This window comes from Gadus macrocephalus, chromosome 7, assembly GCF_031168955.1.
Source record: "Gadus macrocephalus chromosome 7, ASM3116895v1".
NCBI classification, from domain to species: domain Eukaryota; kingdom Metazoa; phylum Chordata; class Actinopteri; order Gadiformes; family Gadidae; genus Gadus; species Gadus macrocephalus.
Genome location: NC_082388.1, coordinates 6423670 through 6441687, shown reverse-complemented (window position 1 = coordinate 6441687; position 18018 = coordinate 6423670). Strand labels below are relative to the sequence as shown.

The following is an 18018-nucleotide window of genomic DNA, read 5'->3' as shown; positions in this document are numbered from 1 at the left end:
GCATACAAGAGGACACACAGGAGAATTAACCACACAGAAACGCACACTTAAACACACAAGGGAGCACACAGACACACACACGCACAGACAAACAAACACAAAGTCAGAAACACACACACACAGAAAGGAACCCACACACACAGCCCCACACAAAAGAGCACACACACACACAGAACCCCACCCCTATGCACACCACACACGCATACACACAGAAACACACACATACACTCCGCGGAAACAGTTTCTTTAGACCCCTTACCTTCAGTGTGTCAGGGGTCCTTCAGAGATCGGCTGCAGTCACCATAGTCGCCGTAGGGTCCACTGAATCCACTCACGACCTAAACTAGCCCCCCTGGGGGCTGCCACTAACCCCCCCCAGCCCCCCCCCCCCCTCTCCCAGTACTTTCCAGAACCTCTCCCCAGCCCCCACCCACTGTCAACACCCTCTGAGGTCTGGATCCCTCCTCCAACCCCCCCCCCCCCCCCACACACACACACACACATGACTTCACTGCTTGCTGGAGGGGTGTATGTGGGCGAGGGAGGGGAGTGGGGTGTGTGGGGGGACCCCCATGGTGACACAGCAGGTTTGAGGCCTGAGGCGTCCTCCCTCCCTCTCCCTCCCTCTCTCTCCCCCCCCGTCCCTCTCCCTCCCTCTCCCTCAAAATGAATAACATGATATAAATCAAATCAATACTAAACAAAAAAATATACTAAAAGCCATTCATCTTTGTAAGATAATCATTATTCAGTGTTCTTGCTACAGGTTATGTTACAAAACTAGTTTATAACAAAGCTGTTGTCAACTACATGGTTGGTTTGTCGAGTTGTCATGTTTTAATGGATCATTTAAAATGAACTATAAATGAAGGGATTATACGCGCTTTAGAGAGCTAACCTTCCATAATTCTCTCTCTCTCTCTCTCTCTCTCTCTCTCTCTCTCTCTCCTCTCTCTCTCTCTCTCTCTCTCTCTCTCTCTCTCTCTCTCTCCTCTCTCTCTCTCTCTCTCTCTCTCTCTCTCTCTCTCTCTCTCTCTCTGCCCTCACACTGCCTGTCGGGCCCCTGGGGCCCAGCCATTTTGACAGATTCCCATCTTCCTCCAGGAATCACCCGATTCCCATCTTCCTCCAGGAATCACCCCTCTGGTATAAATCATACTTTCGAATTGAAACACAAACACACACACACACACACACACACACACACACACACACACACACACACACACACACACACACACACACACACACACACACACACACACACACACACACACACACACACGGGAGCGCGCATACTGGTATAAATCACACTTTTGAATTGAATTAAATTGAACTTAATTCAATTTCGGTGCCTTATTTCTTATCAGTGGTCCGAGGGGGTGGGGGTCTCAAATGAACACAACATGAAGGCAGGACTGATTCGATTCACAGACGTCTGTTGACTGTTTGCGTTGTCTTTTGGTTGCCATGGCGATGTCCTTTCTCTCCTCTCAGGCACCACATGATTCCTGCCATGAAAGTAATTCTCAGAAATATTGCCATACCGCAATGTGTGTGTGTCCATGTGTGTGTGTGTGTATGTCCATTCGTATGTGTATGTCACTGTGTGCGTGTGTACGTGTGAGTGTGTGTATGTACGTACGTACATTTGTATGCATGTATGATATACATGCATACAATTTGACTCTCAAAGTCAAATATAGACACAAATTCTGGTTCCACTTCAATTTGCCATAATGGCTCGATAAGCATGCATTCATAATCTCAAGATATTTTCGAGATTGTAACTGCCCACAAATAGTACAAACACATGCATGTACAAACTGCCCACATGCACAGCATATATACGAGACCGGACGAATGGGGTTGTCAAGTCTCTGGTGATTCTCATCCCGTGTTTAGAACACACAGATTCAACACATCTGTACAAACATGTCAACTAACATGTGTATATATATATATGCATAATCGATCGTCACAACTCTTCTCTGCAGCTTTTGCAAAATACTCAAGACTCACCTGTCCAGAGTTCACCTGGACTCTGTAAAGCCCCCCCTTCACCCTCCCATCCCCCAGCACCCCTCTTAGGCACTTAGTGTATTATTGTACTTAAAAATATATTTAGCATTGCATAGCATCGTATCCTAGCCATCTTTGCTGTACGGGGAATGGGTTAACCTAGTGATTGTTAGTGCTTGGCACTTGGTTCTATGAACTTCCTTACTGTAACGACGGAGATATATTGTTGTCCCTCTTTCTTCTGACAACTGGACTTATTGTGAGTCTCTTCGGCTAAAAGCATTCTGCTAAACGCCCTGAAAGTAAAATTATTGGTCAACGAGCAACAGGTGTGCAGCCTCGCCCAGCCCCAGAAGAACACACACACACTTGACTCCACGTACATTATATTTTCTCTCTCTCTCTCTCTCTCTCTCTCTCTCTCTCTCTCTCTCTCTCTCTCTCTCTCTCTCTCTCTCTCTCTCTCTCTCTCTCTCTCTCTCTCTCTCTCTCTCTCTCAGATTTTTGAAACAACCTGACTACCATTGAAAATACCATCATTTTTTATTATATATCGTTTTATACCCCACATCTTCCCAGAGCTCACACAGTTACAATTTTGATATTGCAATCCTATCTTCGGACCGCAACTGCCCACTGACAACGCGCACATTTAAACGTTTACAGATACCACGGTCATTTACGATTTCCTTAGGATGAACGCCACAGAGGAACAAAGCAGTAAACGAAGAAACAACGACAGCAAAACTTAGAGGTGACAGAATTGTACTTTATATTGGGGCTGAACGATTTGGGGAAATAATCTAATTGAGATTATTTCGACCAATACTGCGATTCAGTATGAGATTTTTCTTTTAAAGTTCCTTTATGTTCTGTTTTATTCACAAAACAAGCAATTAATCATTCTATAGTATGACCAACACAATACTGGAAGCATTCAACATATAAACTTCTCTTTTCTTTAGGCCAGGCGTTGAGATGAATTGATATTATAACATCTTTATGAAATCTTTATTTAAGTATTGAATTGCAAAAGAAAAATAAATTTGAACTCTTACTAATCTCCAGTCAGTAACGTAACAGTAAAAAAACATTAAATATATAAATCTATAACTTTGAATATATATTTTTTCCTGAAAAGTAAAAGAAGTCATCGCTGAAGGTGTGAGAGGAAACTCATGTGTTCGTGGGGGGGGGGGGGGGGGGGGGGTAGGGGGGGGTTAAATATATGTATACTGTACATATACTTCGTAAAAATAAGGCAACAAAATTGTGTCTGAGGGGGAGTCTAAAAACCAGATCTCTCAGGATATCTACATCTCTTCATATTATGGTGATGGATTTATTCTTTCGTTTTTGTGGCCACAATAATTCATTTCCAGATAGCCTCACCAGTTTACACTGTTCAAAAGTTTGAGGTCACTTCAAAATGTCCTTATTTTTTTAAAGAAAAGCCCTGTTTTTTTCAATGAAGATTACATTAAATTGATCAGAAATACAGTCTAGACATTGTTTACGTGGTAAATGGCTATTCTAGCTCGAAACTGCAGGTATACAGAGGCCAAATTCCAGCCGCCATCACTTCTGTGTTCTAATGGTACATTGTTTAATCGTGTTAAAAGGCTAATTGATGATTAAAAAACCTGTGTGCAATTATTTTAACACAGCTGAAAACTGTTGAATAAAAGTGTGATTTTTCAAGGAAAAAACATGAAATTGTCTGGGTGACCGCAAACTTTTGAACGTTATTGTATAACACTTTAATGTGCAAGAAACACAAAACGGCCGACAAAATGGCTGGATCTTCTCGCACAATCTTAGTTTCGGGGAGAGATAATCTAACGTGAGGACTTCTTCTGTGGTATCAAGTTTATAAGTGCTTTCAAACTCTGCATTTTCCTTCTATCCTACGGTTCCAGCACTGATGTTTCACCTCACTCGAACCTTTCAGCACGTGCTTACTGAAGCGTAACCCTTTGCGTTGTGCCCTGATTTCATAATGTGTGTATATACAAAATGTGCTTTGATCTTAAACTACATATTCCTGAGTGTCATTCATTATTGTTCCTCATATAATAACAGATATCGTTAGCCTTCTAGCATAATCGATATTGTTAGCCTCATAGCATAATCGATATCGTTATCCTCATAGCATAATCGAAATACTTAGAAACCGTGAATGTGTAGCTATGTGATCGACAGTCAAAACGTTAGCATACGGCAAACAAGCTAACAAACATGAAATAAACGCTCACCATAGGCAGTCGACACACAGACGTTTAAAACATACAAAGTGCGACAGGGTGAACACCGCTTGACATGAACGCACCATTCGACATCGCTGCACGATTTTGAAGACCCGAAGTTCCGTCGTCAAACCGAATGAAAAGTTTCCGTTAAAACGCCGGAAAACGCTGCTAAATATATCCCCCCATCGTGTGAGATTCAAATGATTCCTGAAGTTCCTGTTCCTTTGAGTAGAGACAAGAAGGAAGTTCGATCGACTTCAGGTCCACCGAGTCCCGACGTTCGTAAATTATGCATTCGTCCGATTTTTGCTGAATGAGGGTTCTCCGTTGTTTTTGCTTCCTGAAGTAAAGACTCTAAAGTCGTGCACACCTGAAGTCCGTAGAGAATCCCGAAAAAAGTGAACGACAAACGATCCGAAAACAGACCAATTCTGGTGTCCAATTAGCCGGTAAGACACAAAGTGGGAAAATAAATTGTTTAGGCAGTGTTTCCGACCTTTACTGACATTGTCCCCGGTCCAAACCACCACGCTCGCTGACGCCTTTAGCAAACGCCGCCGTTTCAGTTAAGACCGGCCGACACACCAGTCTCGGCCCGGAGGTCCGGGGGGGACCTCTTCTTCAGCTCCTCACCCGCTTCCTCGCGTCCGGGGGCCCGCGGCTGTGGCGTGGGGGTCAGGCAGGGGACCAGGTTCACTTCCCCGCCGGGTCCCAGGAGCTGAGCGCAGGTGTAGAAGTCCTGGGTGGCGGAGGGGTTAAAGGGGTTATTCAATGTGTTTCAGTATCGTTAGCCTCCTAGCATAATCTATATCATTAGCCTCATAGCATTATCGATATCGTAAGCCTCCTATTGATATCGTTAGCCTCATAGCGTAATTTACATTGTTATCTTCATAACTTAATCGATATCGTTAGCCTCCTAGTATAATCAATATTGTTAGCTTCATAGCTACACACATGGCTGATATGGCTTATTGGACAAACCAAGAATGCCAGGAAAATCTCTCAATTGTGAACATTTAGCTAACATCCCCTCCACCTTATGAAGGCTTAAAAACAAATGCACATAACAGTTTACTTGTTATTCTCTTGTCTTACATGAGACATTGGACATTCTGGAAATGGTAAGAAAATGCTAAGAAAATGCGAGGAAAATGCCCATAAATTAAGAGACTTAAGGGCTCAGTTATTGGTTCCGAGTCAACGCAACGCAATGCACACGCAGCCGCTTTGACGCAGTCGTGAACCTGTTTTGGTTCTGCGTCGGGTTTTAGTGAGCGGACCAATCACAGCCCATGCTGCTGCATCGCCTCGACGGAAGGTTCCAACCTTTGGGAGGCGCACGTCAGGCCCTTGCGATGGACGCAAGGAGGGTCCGTGAGGATCTAAGAGGTCCCTTGTGTTGCGTCGACGTCCAACCATAACCACAACCATAACCTTTATAGACTCTCCCCTCCCCCTTTATCGGGACCCTTGCATCATGGCATTTTCTCCGCTGACTCCCTCGCGTGCGTCCCCGGGGGTTTGACACTCACGGTGGGCGGGGCCAGCGGCGGCAGGGGATGGATGGGCTGGGGGAACTGCACCACATCGGGGGGCTGGGGGCTGACGGGCTGTGTGGCCAGCAGGCTGTAGTCCGCTGTCGCCGGGGGAGGCGCGGCCACCACCGTAGGCCACTCCCACTGGCCGGCCCCCACAGGCTGCATGTACGGCGCCACGGAAACCGGCGCCTGGGCGGGCGGGAGGCCGCAGTACGACGACGGCGCCATCGCCGTGGTCGTGATCGTCGCGTCGAGAGGGGCTGTGGGTGGGTCCCCGAGTGATGGGGGCGGGGCCGGCTTCTCCCATTGACTGATGGGCGGCGGCTCGACAGGCCAGAGGGCGCAGGTGTGTGAGGCCTCCGTGCTGACGTAGTTCCACACCTCCTCGCTGAGGACGGTGTGGCTGTAGCTGTGGAAGGTGCGGAAGTGCTGGTCGATCTCGTCCAGACGCCCCCTCTGGGGGACGGAAAGGGGAGGAGTTATGTATGCCGAGATGCAGATACCGGAAAGTTAACATTGGAAATCTCTTTTGCTTACTCTCTCTCTCTCTCTCGGTCATTCTCTCTCTCTTTTTCCTCTCTCTCTCTCTCTCTCTCGTCCAGACGCCACGATATGACGTAAATGTTTCTCTTTCGTCGAGAGAGAGAGAGAGAGAGAGAGAGAGAGAGAGAGAGAGAGAGAGAGGGACAGACCAGAGAGAACAGACAAAGAGAGAGATACAGGGAGAGAGAGACTTGACAAGAGAGGATGAGAGAGAGATAAAGGAAGAGAGAGACAGGGAGAGCGAGAGAGAGCGTGAGCGACAGGAAGAGAGCGACAGGGAGAGCGAGAGAGAGAGACAGACAAGAGAGAGAGAGAGAGAGAGAGAGAGAGAGAGAGAGAGAGAGAGAGAGACCAGAGAAAGAGAGACCACCCTACACTCAACTAGGTGAGTGGTGTGCTGAACACTGATTGCTGCAACAGGTGTGCAGCCTCCCCCCGCCCCAGAGACCAATCAAACTCAGACCACAGACTCTTGCTGTGTCTGAAATCGCGCACTTCTATTCTATTTTTGAGTCCCCATGAGTAAAAACTGAGAGTGTGTCAAAACACAGTGCACTGGAAGAACCTCGGTGGCGCACTCAAAACGATCTAAAACTTGAGTGCGGACCGATGGACACTTTCCACCCTCAACGGCCGCCATCTTGTCTACGTAGCGGAGGGGGCGGGAATTTCTAAACTGAAAATGGAGGACATTCTAACGTTTGAGACCGACACGCTCTACAAATGTAAGTAAAATGACACATACTTTGTTTGTTTTTCAGTACAGTATTAAAATGATGGGCGAATTATGGAAATGATCAAGCAGAAAAAAATACCACAGAAGAAGACCAGTCAAACTGCAAACTCCTTTCCAGTAGGTTTGACCCTGTTTTGACAGTGCACTGTAGAAATGAAAGCACTGCGCCTATAAGTTAGTGTACTGTAGGGATACTGAAGTGCATTCAATGTAAATGCACTTACGTTAGTGCGCAATTTCAGACACAGCACATAATTCGCCCATCATTCTAATTCTACTGTACTGAAAAACAAACCAAATATGTGTCATTTTACTTTTACTTACATTTGTAGAGCGCGTCGTTCTCCAATTCCTGCCCCCTCCGCTAAGTAGACAAGATGGCGGCCGTTGAGGGTGGAAAGTGTCCATCGGTCCACACTCAAGTTTTAGATCATTTTGAGTGCGCCACCGAGGTACTTCCAGTGCACTGCGTTTTGGCACACTCCCCGTTTTTGCACATTGTACACTCAATGTGTTTAGCCTCCCCAAGCCCCACAGTCCAATCAGACTCAGACCAGGTGATGCTGCTGAGACCAGCCTCACCTGTCCTCTCTCTAGCTGACCTACAGTCAGTTTAAGAGACAAAAACAAAAAAACAAAAACATTTTGGTATTTTACGAGCAAGAAACAATATTTACACTATTTTTTATCAAACATTTATTTAACCAGGTAAAAGTCTCATTGAGATTTTCTTTATCTCTTTTTCAAGAGAGATCCTTACCAAGAATGCAGGATAAAACAAACAAATACATTTAGTTTCGTACAAACAAAAATGGATGATTTAAACAATTTAAAGACAGATTTGGGCATTTCATAGTGAATTAATTAGATTAATTAAGTCCTTTTTCCATCAAAAAGATAATGCGCTTTAAAATGATGCGCATCAAAAGTTAGTGCGACATATGTGATGGAAAAAGGGTTATATCGCTCTAACGCCGATTTTGTCGCACTAAGTTAATTCGCTCTGCAGAGGTGGTTTTGGGAAAGTTCTAGCGACATAAAAGTAATGGAAAACGGCTGAAGCGAAGGTTTCCACCGTCGAACGTACCCTTATGGTAGGGGGGTGGATTAATGCAGATGGCGATAGCCGCGGCAAATACGTTCGCATCGTGACCTCATAGCAGCCGGACACAGTGCAGCCTGCTAATAAACCATCTCAGTATCAACGGAGGAGCACAGTGAGAAGAGTACGGCTCAATACGGCTCAGCCCGGGTCACGCCCACTTTTGGCGATGGAAACGCGATCCGTGCCGCACCTTTGCGGACTGAACCGAACCGCAGCCTCCAGTGAAAACGGGCCATTAGGGTGTGTTCACCGGCTCCTTACCACCTTTCTAACCCCCCTTCAAATGCAATCGAACGAACAACACGTCACACAACTCCAGGGACGCTCGGGTCCGGTCAAAGCGAAAAATTCTGACAGCAGTGAGTTAAAAAGTAAAGAGATAGTGAACTAGTTTGTGTGTCGTTTTTGTGCGCGTGTTTGTTTGTGTGTGTGTGTGCGTGTGTGTGCGTGCTCATACCTTCAGAAGCAGTGGGTCGATTCCTCCAATCCGAGGCTTAGGAATTGGCGGCAAGAAATGGGCTTTGATCCTGAAAATTCGATCGAGAGGTAAGGGGGAGACACACCATCACAAGACGCACAATCACATTACTTACACAGACACTAAAACAAACAGACACACACAAGACGCACATCACACACACACAAGACGCACAATCACACATTAACACATACACACAAAAAGCATAATCACAAACACTTGCACACACAAAAACACACACTAACACAAAAAATCACACGTACTAAGACACACATACACAAGATGCAAAATCACACACTCACAGACACTGCTACGAAATTCACGCACACAGATGAATTCAGACACAAATATATGGGCATACAATCACACAATAAAACACTTACATACACACTCTCACCTACAAACACTCACACAAAAACACAATCATACACACACAATAACACTCAAACAGACACACACACACACACACTAGCACACGCAAATGCAGATACATATGTGGGCAAGCAGTTAAACAAAAACACAAACACACATAAACACCCACACAACCCCCACCCCCCCAACACACACACACACACACACACACACACACACACACACACACACACACACACACACACACACACACACACACACACACACACAATCTAACATACACACACATGCAAGAGTGCAAACACACATAGCATAACATCGAACACGCACACAAACCCACAACCCCCCCACACCACGCCCGCCCTAACCACCCATCCCCGTACACACACACCAGAGATGGAAATGAACTTTTTTGCCCACCAATATCATATTAACATTAGATAAGAAAAGTGTTTTCTCCATCAGAATTGATTTTTACTGTGCGTAGGTGCTACCAAGGAACTGAGTTGAAAATGTTACACTCTTACCGCATATGATAAACAATACACAGGTATCTGCCATATTAAGTCATGTTTATTCCAAATGTGTTACGATGACAAGTTTGGGGATAATTCATCTATGCAAAGTATTTTCGATACAAAACAAATTATATACGTATATATATATATATTAACAATAAAACAACATGCATGGCTACACCATCATAAGTCAATAGGAACATTTGTTTTTTTATATTTACAAGTGACTGCATACAAATGTGTCCACAGACATGGTAACTAACATATAATGATAAGCATTATTGGCCCTTAACACTAATATTCAGAAAAAAACACTGCTTCAAAAGGCTATTGGCTTAAGCAATACAAGTAGAGGCATATACTTGAACTTTATACCCTGAACTTTTAAACGTTGCAAACATGCAAAAACATAATAATATATTTATGTGGCATTCAGTCCAATGCTGAAAATATATCTGTGGCATTCAGCAGGCCAATGCTGTGGTAAAGGGTGCAAAGTATGACCAAGTGTTTCTTTCTGTTCAATAGATAGAACTTTATCGATCCCCTGTAGGGAAAATTTGTTAAATGTTTGTCCCTATAAAACAATAATGGTAAAGAAATAAGTACAAAACACGAGGGTAACCGAGTAAACCAAACCGTCTAATCTGAGGGCTCTACTTAACCACTCCCCCTACTCACTTCCACCAATGTAAAGCGAACAAAACTGAGTAGGGGAGGGCGTAGCCCAACTAGTGAACGACCCAGAGAAACGCAACGCAAATTCAATGTGAACATACACTATGAGGCTTTAATAAAATCCCGGACGATTTTGAAATTCCGCCACACATTTTTCGCCACACAAGTGTCTCAAAAAGAGGGCATGTCCGGGCAAAATAGGATGTCTGGTTACCCGACCTACGGGAAACCCATTTGATTCCTACCTGTAACACTGCTAAATAGCGGCGTGTGAGCGTGTGCATGGCTTGAATTGCGTCGTTGACAGTCGCAGTTCAGCAAAAGAGGCGTCGAAGAAGAAGGGGGCCGGATGTTGACAGTAATGGTTGTGGAACTGTGCAGCGCCGTATGACGAATGTATTAAATATGCAAATTTGATCAGACCGGACTGGAAAGTATTACCCGACACAGTGGTGGGTGAAGTGACACAATTCACCGGCGGGTGTTAATTTCCATCCCTGACACACACACACACACACACACACACACAAATCCCCAATCCCCCCCCCATTTCCACATACAAACACACACACACACACACACACACACACACACACACACACACACACACACACACACACATACACACACGCACTCTTACACCCCCGCACACACACACACACAGTGGTGACCCCTGACCTCTTGCCCTGGGGGACGACTCCGCAGCAGATGATGAGCAGGGTGGCGACGCCCAGCCCCCCCACCAGGATCAGCACTAGCATCTTGCCTGTGATTGGACGAGGGGGGTGACCAATCACTGTTACCCATCCACACTTTCATCACTCTACGAGTGATATTCGCGACAATTTTTCGCGGGCACACAAACAGGCTTGTGTGCCTGTTTGTGTGTGTGTGTGTGTGTGTGTGTGTACGTTTGGTTGCGTATAAGTGTGTTTGTTTGTGATTGTGTGTGTGTTAGTGTGTTTGTGCTTGTGTGTGTGTGTGTGTTTGTGTTTTAGTGTGTGTGTTTGTGTGCGTTTTAGCGTGTGCGTGTGTGTGTGTTTTAGTGGGAATGTGTCGGTGGGATTGTGTGTTTTTTAGTGTGTGTGTGGGGTGTGTGTGTATATGTGTTATTTAATGTGTGTGATTGTGTTTGTTTGTTAATGTGTGTGTGATAGGGTGTGTGTGTATGTTAATGTATGTGTTTTATGTTTGTGTTAGTGTAATTGTTATTGCTTGTTTGTGAATGAGTGCATGCGTGTGTGTGTGTGTGTGTGTCGGGGTCATAGGTTAAGCACATTGAACAGGAGCGTACACTGCAATCTAAGTCCCCCCCCCCCGACGCTAACCCCTCGCTCCAATCGTAAACCTCTGCGTCATCCTGCCTCACCACCAAAGTCGATTTCTTTACGATGCCTGAAAAGGCGTAACCTTGATGATACGGCAGAACAATGATCAACAAAAGGCACAAAAAACATTGTGTGAAAAGGGAAGAATAAGAAAATACAAAACACTTGTTTCTCGTTTCCGTGGCAGCAGAGACATTACGCATGACCAAAGGGGAGGGACATAAAAACCTTTTTTAAGGACATAAAAACGGGGGACTTTTTTTTGCCTGACCTAAATCCAGCGATCTGATTGGTTCCCAACTGTTGTATAATGAGCGTATACATAACTGCTATGACGCCCGATAATTTTGTGAAAGTTTGCATATCACTCCGCGCCTGGAAGTAGAAACAGTTACAAAGTAAAACATATGTTGGATGATGGAGAGCGTGTAAATGTTGTTACTCCGGGAGTGAGCAAGGCGATGGAGAGACTAACGAAAGCTTAGGCACACGGCGAGTGAACTGCTCCATAGGATAAATTGCCGGCGAACCGCTCTATCGGAGCCTTCTCTCGGAGGGACGCTAAAGTGTGTTGCATAGCGACCGTCGATGCATAGCGGCAGCCAGGAGGGACTACTTTTTGGTAGTCTTTAATAAAACGGCTACTTTGACTTTCTTGGTTTCTTTTTAAATGTAGTGTGTCTATGACTTTCGTTTCGTGATAACAGTAACCGTTGTATAAAAGCAATAGATCACTTCAGTCAGTGGCATGTGCTCATTATACCACTGTGAAGGGGGTCGCCGGCCCTCCGCTGCGCATCGGGGCCGGACAACGCCCCTTAACAGTGGTATAATGAGCACATACCACAGCCTGGCGTGATCTATTGCTTAAATATAATTGTATAATAATATCACGGCCAAAAGCTCTGTGCGCCTCCGGATGGCCGTAGCGCGGGGAGCTCTCGTAGGGATTGGGCTTCTCGTGGTTTGTTTACCGGCGTATGAATAGACTGCGTCAGGTTCTCCGACGTCTCTCCCTCTTCCACAAAAGGTAAAGAAATGCAATGGTAGTTACCTCGGCTGGAATTTGGCAGTAATGGTGGAAAAAGTAACAGACCGGTGAACATAGAACCCTTTTTTTAAAAAGGGTCCTATGTTCCCCGGTCACATACATATCGGGGAACATAGGACCCTTTTTGGGAAAAGCGGGGAACATAGGACCCTTTTTTTAATAAAGGGTCCTATGTTCCCCAGTCTCATACAAAGAGGGGAACATAGGACCCGGGGAACATAGGACCCGGGGAACACAGACACGCTCCCACACAGTTGGAGTGCGTTCTGGGCCGATCTATAGAACACACAACAGCCCACCCCCACATCTTTCGGCGCTCGATTTTGCCTCATTAGTCCACTAACTTATTATTTCCGACGTAAACTAGTTAGCCAACCGATATTAGCGCGGGGAGCTCTCGTAGGGATTGGGCTTCTCGTGGTTTGTTTACCGGCGTATGAATAGACTGCGTCAGGTTCTCCGACGTCTCTCCCTCTTCCACAAAAGGTAAAGAAATGCAATGGTAGTTACCTCGGCTGGAATTTGGCAGTAATGGTGGAAAAAGTAACAGACCGGTGAACATAGAACCCTTTTTTTAAAAAGGGTCCTATGTTCCCCGGTCACATACATATCGGGGAACATAGGACCCTTTTTGGGAAAAGCGGGGAACATAGGACCCTTTTTTTAATAAAGGGTCCTATGTTCCCCAGTCTCATACAAAGAGGGGAACATAGGACCCGGGGAACATAGGACCCGGGGAACATAGGACCCGGGGAACACAGACACGCTCCCACACAGTTGGAGTGCGTTCTGGGCCGATCTATAGAACACACAACAGCCCACCCCCACATCTTTCGGCGCTCGATTTTGCCTCATTAGTCCACTAACTTATTATTTCCGACGTAAACTAGTTAGCCAACCGATATTAGTTAGTTAGCCAACTGATATTAGCTAGTTAGCCAATCGATGTTGGCTAGTGAGCAAACCGATATTAGCTAGTTAGCCAAGCCTTGTTAGCTAGTGACCCAACCGATGTTAGCTAGATAGCCAAACGCTGTGAGCTAGTTAACCAAACGATGTTAGCTAGTTAGCCGAACTACGTTATCTAGTTATCAGACCGATGTTAACTTGTTAGCCAACCGATGTTAGCTAGTTAGCCAACCGATACTAGCTAGTAAGCCAACTGATAATAGCTAGTTAGCTAAACAATGTTAGCTAGTTAGCCAAACGATGTCCTCTAGTAAGCCAACCGATGTTTGCTAGTTAGCTAAAGGCGATTAGCTAGTTAGCAAACCGATTTTAGCTAGTTAGGTAATCGATATTAGGTACTTAGCCAAACACTAGTAGCTAGTTAGCCAACCCATGTTAGCTAGATAGCCAAGCGCTGCTTGCTAGTTTGCCAATGTTAGGTGATTAGCAAACCTTTGTCAGCTAGTTAGCCAACCAATGTTTGCTACTTGTGAGCCAACCAATGTTAGCTACATTTACATTGAGTGCATTTTAGCAGACACTACTAGTGCATTTTAGTGCATTTTAGCTACTAAGCCTTGTTTACCTGCCAGCGGACGGGCGGGGATGGTCATCTGTAGCGGCGAGCTCCACTCGCTCCAGAGGCCGTAGTTGTGGGAGCGACAGCGAACCCGGACAAGGTATCCCCCCACCGGGAGACCCATGAGCTCCAGCTGGGACTCCCTCTGGGGGGGCTTCACCTGGGGGGGGGGGGGGGGGGGGAGAATCGCTGTAAAATAAATACATTTTATCCTACAGTGAAACCTAGCTAATAATGTGAGATATAAAACATGCTTCGGAACTTAGCTGACTAATATACTTCGGAACCTAACTAACCAATCTATATCGGAACCTAGCAAACCAATGTATCTCGGATCCTAGCAAAACGATCAACCAGGGATGTACAGATTACGCTGGATCGGATATCGGAGGGGATTAAGAAATATGATTAGATCTGTGCAGCGTGTCATGTGATAACCGTCAATTAGGCGCATGCGCATGATAGCTACCTGTTGGTAAACCATTTCAGCAGTGTGGCTGTATTTAGACCTTAAAGGAGAATAAAGTGTAACAGCCTGGGCCTGGCTGTTGCACGGCTCTCCTCGGCTGTTGCTGAGGACAGGCGCAGTCACTCGCCGTCACGTCACACGCACCTACCTCGGCTAGAGCGGCTCACAGCTGTTGTGATAGCCACTATTGAAGATTTAAAATGAAAGTAGGAGGAGCTCAACAATTTAAGGTTTAAAGGTAGGCCATTCCACAAGACAGCTGCCGAGTATCGGAAAGAGTACCTTCCCATACAGCTCTTAAATCTGTAGAGACTGAAATCAGTGAAACTTCCCCTGGTAGTGTAATTGTTTGTGTCACTAATTTTGGAAATATAATAATAATAATAACTCTCTCCTCCACTCTGCCACCTAAGACTGGAGAAGTGGTCAGGAAGAAGATGTGTTCTTGCATGGAGTTTAGGACCATCAGTATATTTTGACAGATCTGTAGCTTGTCTTTGAGGCCTTCAGTAGTGCCAGTGTACAAAGATGTACAGGCATAGTCAAAATGACATTGAACAAGGACATCAGCTAGGGTTTTCAAGGTGTTACTATCCAAGAGGCTGGATATTCTTGCCAGGAACTTAGTCCTTTGGCTCACCTTTGAGATGACTCTTTGGGCCATAAATGCCGGTAATGATTTGTTGTCTAATATGCAGTCTAAGTAAGTGACCACTTCCTTGGCCGTAATTCCTTGGCCGCAAAGACTTCCTTAGTTTGTCTTTGGACCCAAAAAGAATTCACTCTGTTTTGCCAAGGTGGAGAGACAGCTTGTTATCTGTCAACCAAGAACTGTTAAGGAGTTCTACGCTAAGCAGCCTCTCCACCTCTGATTTCTCTTTATGAGAGACTAGAATAGCAGTCATTTGCAAATAAAAACATAATGCAATCTATGGCTGCCAGCATATCATTTACACATAAGACAAAGAAGAGAGGACCTAAAATACTCCCCAGGGAACTCCACATGTTGATTTAAGTGGTGAGGACAAGGTCCCTTCCACATCCACCACCTGTTCTCTACCAACTAGGTATGACCTCAACCCCTGGAGAGAAAATCCCATGGCTTTGAGTTTGTTCAAGAGGATATCATACTGGACTGTGTCAAACTCCTTTTGAAGGTAGAGCAGACAGGTATCAGTGGAATGGGCTTTTCTAAAGCCTGAATGGAAGTCAAATAAGAGGTTCTGCTCTGCTAAATACCCGTCTATTTGCTCATAAATGATCCTTTCAACAATTTTTTCAATTGAACACAGGATAGATATGCGGCGATTTTAGCCCCTTTTTATATAAGGGTGTTCCCATCACAAATGGGTACCATTTCAACCATTGCGATTCAACAATTTCAAACTATCAGTTGTAACAGCTCAGCTATTCTATATATTATCTCAAATGTATTCAAACTTTAAGCGCTTAGCTATTTGTTTAACTCTTTGCTTTATGTTTCCGACCATTACTTTTTTTTTTAATGTGTGCATGTTTACATTGTTTACTCCATTTAAACTTTTGAACTCTGTTCAAATATTTTCACTTAATTGAAGCAATTCAACTTTTAAGTGAGATGTTTTAAGGTGGCTTATTGGCAATCATGAGCAAAGTGGTTCCATGCATATTTTTATTATTATTATTTGTTCAAGAGTAAAACAAAGTATCGGATAGATATCGTATCGGCAGCTAGCCTAAGCTATGGTATCGGTAGGGAAAAAATGGTATCGGGACATCCCTATAACCAAACAATATGCTTCAGAACCTGGCAAACCAATATACTTCGGAACCTCGCTAACGCTTTGAGATGTACAATATACTTCAGAACCTAGCTAGATTAAATGAAGTACTAAAGGAAACAAAAATAGACGCTGAAGTAAATGCTAAACTAAATGCGGACGAGGACAAGACAAGACAAAAAGAACCGACAACAACAAACAGGCCAAACATAACGGATGGTATAAACAATATAAAGTGTAAAGTGTAAAGAGTACAGAGTAAATTGTCAATTGTAAATTATTAAGTGGCTAAGTACCAGAAATATAATGTAAACAAAGAATAAAATAACGCCTCGAGATAAACAATATTCTTCCGAACCTAACAAACTTTTTGAGATCGACAACATTCTTCGTAACCTAGCATGCGCCGGGAGCGTTCGGGCGTTACCTTCCAGTCGCCAGGCTCTGTGACGCGGCGGTACTGCAGCTCGTACACCAGCGTGATCCAGCCGTACTGGAGGTCCTCCGGTACCGGGTAGCTCCAGGCTAGCAGGGCGCTGTGGCCTCTCTCGTCGCCCCCGGTGTCCCGTAGCGCATAGGAGAGGTTCACCGGGGCCTCCGTCTGCACTGGGGGGGGGGGGGGGGGGGGGGGGGGGACAACAGCCGACGGGTTAACACCTGGGTTAGCCTCGGACATGCTAACTTACACTTCCTGACAGTAAACTGCCGTTTAATCCTGTTTGAACTCATTTAGTCATTTTATTTATTTGTTAATTGGTTTGTCATTTGTTTTAATAACTAACTATATATCTATTGTAGTATCTACCAAATTAAAAGATAAAATCACAAAACACCAGAGGGCAGGTCCAGAGAGCATGGTTTATTTTCCTCGTAAACAAAACCAGGGTGGGAAAGGGTCATCCACCTCCTCTATGATATAGTCCGTAATCCTTGATTAGTTCAGTCCTATCCACCTATCTCATGCTCGTCAGCTGTACCGCACTTCCAGGCGATCACACAGATCCTGCCTGTCCTTTGCTAGCCCTAACTCCCGCCCTAGCTCTGGCTTGTGGTAGCCTGCTCTTTTCTTTAAAAGCAAGCACTCTAGCCTAATGGCCTTCTGGCCTGCCTCATTAATTGGAGGAAGTCCATGTATGGCTTGGGGGTAGACACGCAGTCTGACGCAGGCACACTAACACCGCGCGTCGAACGTGACAGCTGTGTGTCCGTCATGTCAGTGTGTATGTGTGTATGTGTGCATGCGTGCGTGTGTGTGTGTGTATGTTACTGGGTGTTACTGGTGTTTATGTGTGTGTTTGTTATACCGTGTGTGTGTGTTACTGGAGGTCTGTCTGTGTGTTTGTTATACTGTGCGTATGTGTTTGTATCAGAGATGTTCACAAGTCATTTGTTGGAAGTCAAAGTCAAGTCTCAAGTCTTTTGCATGAGTCCAAGTCAAGTCTCAAGTCTCTGGCCATCTTGTCTCTGTGTGCGTGTGTGAACGAGAATGACAGGGAGAAAGAGTGCTATGCGGAGATGAAAGAACGGAAGATATTTATGTTTCAAAATCGCAAAAAAAGAAAAGGAAAAGCAGAATCAATTGTGGCGCTTGGTGTTAATTTTTTGGCGCTGCGCCACACATTGACCTATGTATGGGAAAC

At 45.0% G+C, this 18018-nt stretch overlaps 2 protein-coding genes across 2 annotated transcripts in view; both read right to left on the bottom strand.

Annotated features, from left to right (window-relative positions):
• The window catches only part of dusp27 (dual specificity phosphatase 27), a 23657-nt gene extending 23286 nt beyond the window's left edge, over positions 1–371 (bottom strand). Inside the window, exon 1 of the mRNA XM_060055422.1 lies at positions 260–371. The gene's annotated coding sequence lies outside the window, so the exon portion shown is untranslated. The remainder of the gene's footprint in view (positions 1–259) is intronic.
• A 2175-nt stretch (positions 372–2546) lies between these two features.
• The window catches only part of LOC132460750 (growth hormone receptor-like), a 16705-nt gene continuing 1233 nt past the window's right edge, over positions 2547–18018 (bottom strand). The window contains exons 2-7 of the mRNA XM_060055636.1: positions 16806–16984; positions 14156–14309; positions 10921–11008; positions 8654–8723; positions 5807–6268; positions 2547–5010 (exon numbers count right to left, since the gene is read on the bottom strand). Coding sequence (XP_059911619.1) covers positions 4834–5010; positions 5807–6268; positions 8654–8723; positions 10921–11008; positions 14156–14309; positions 16806–16984 — 1130 coding nt within the window. The 3' untranslated portion in view covers positions 2547–4833. The remainder of the gene's footprint in view (positions 5011–5806; positions 6269–8653; positions 8724–10920; positions 11009–14155; positions 14310–16805; positions 16985–18018) is intronic.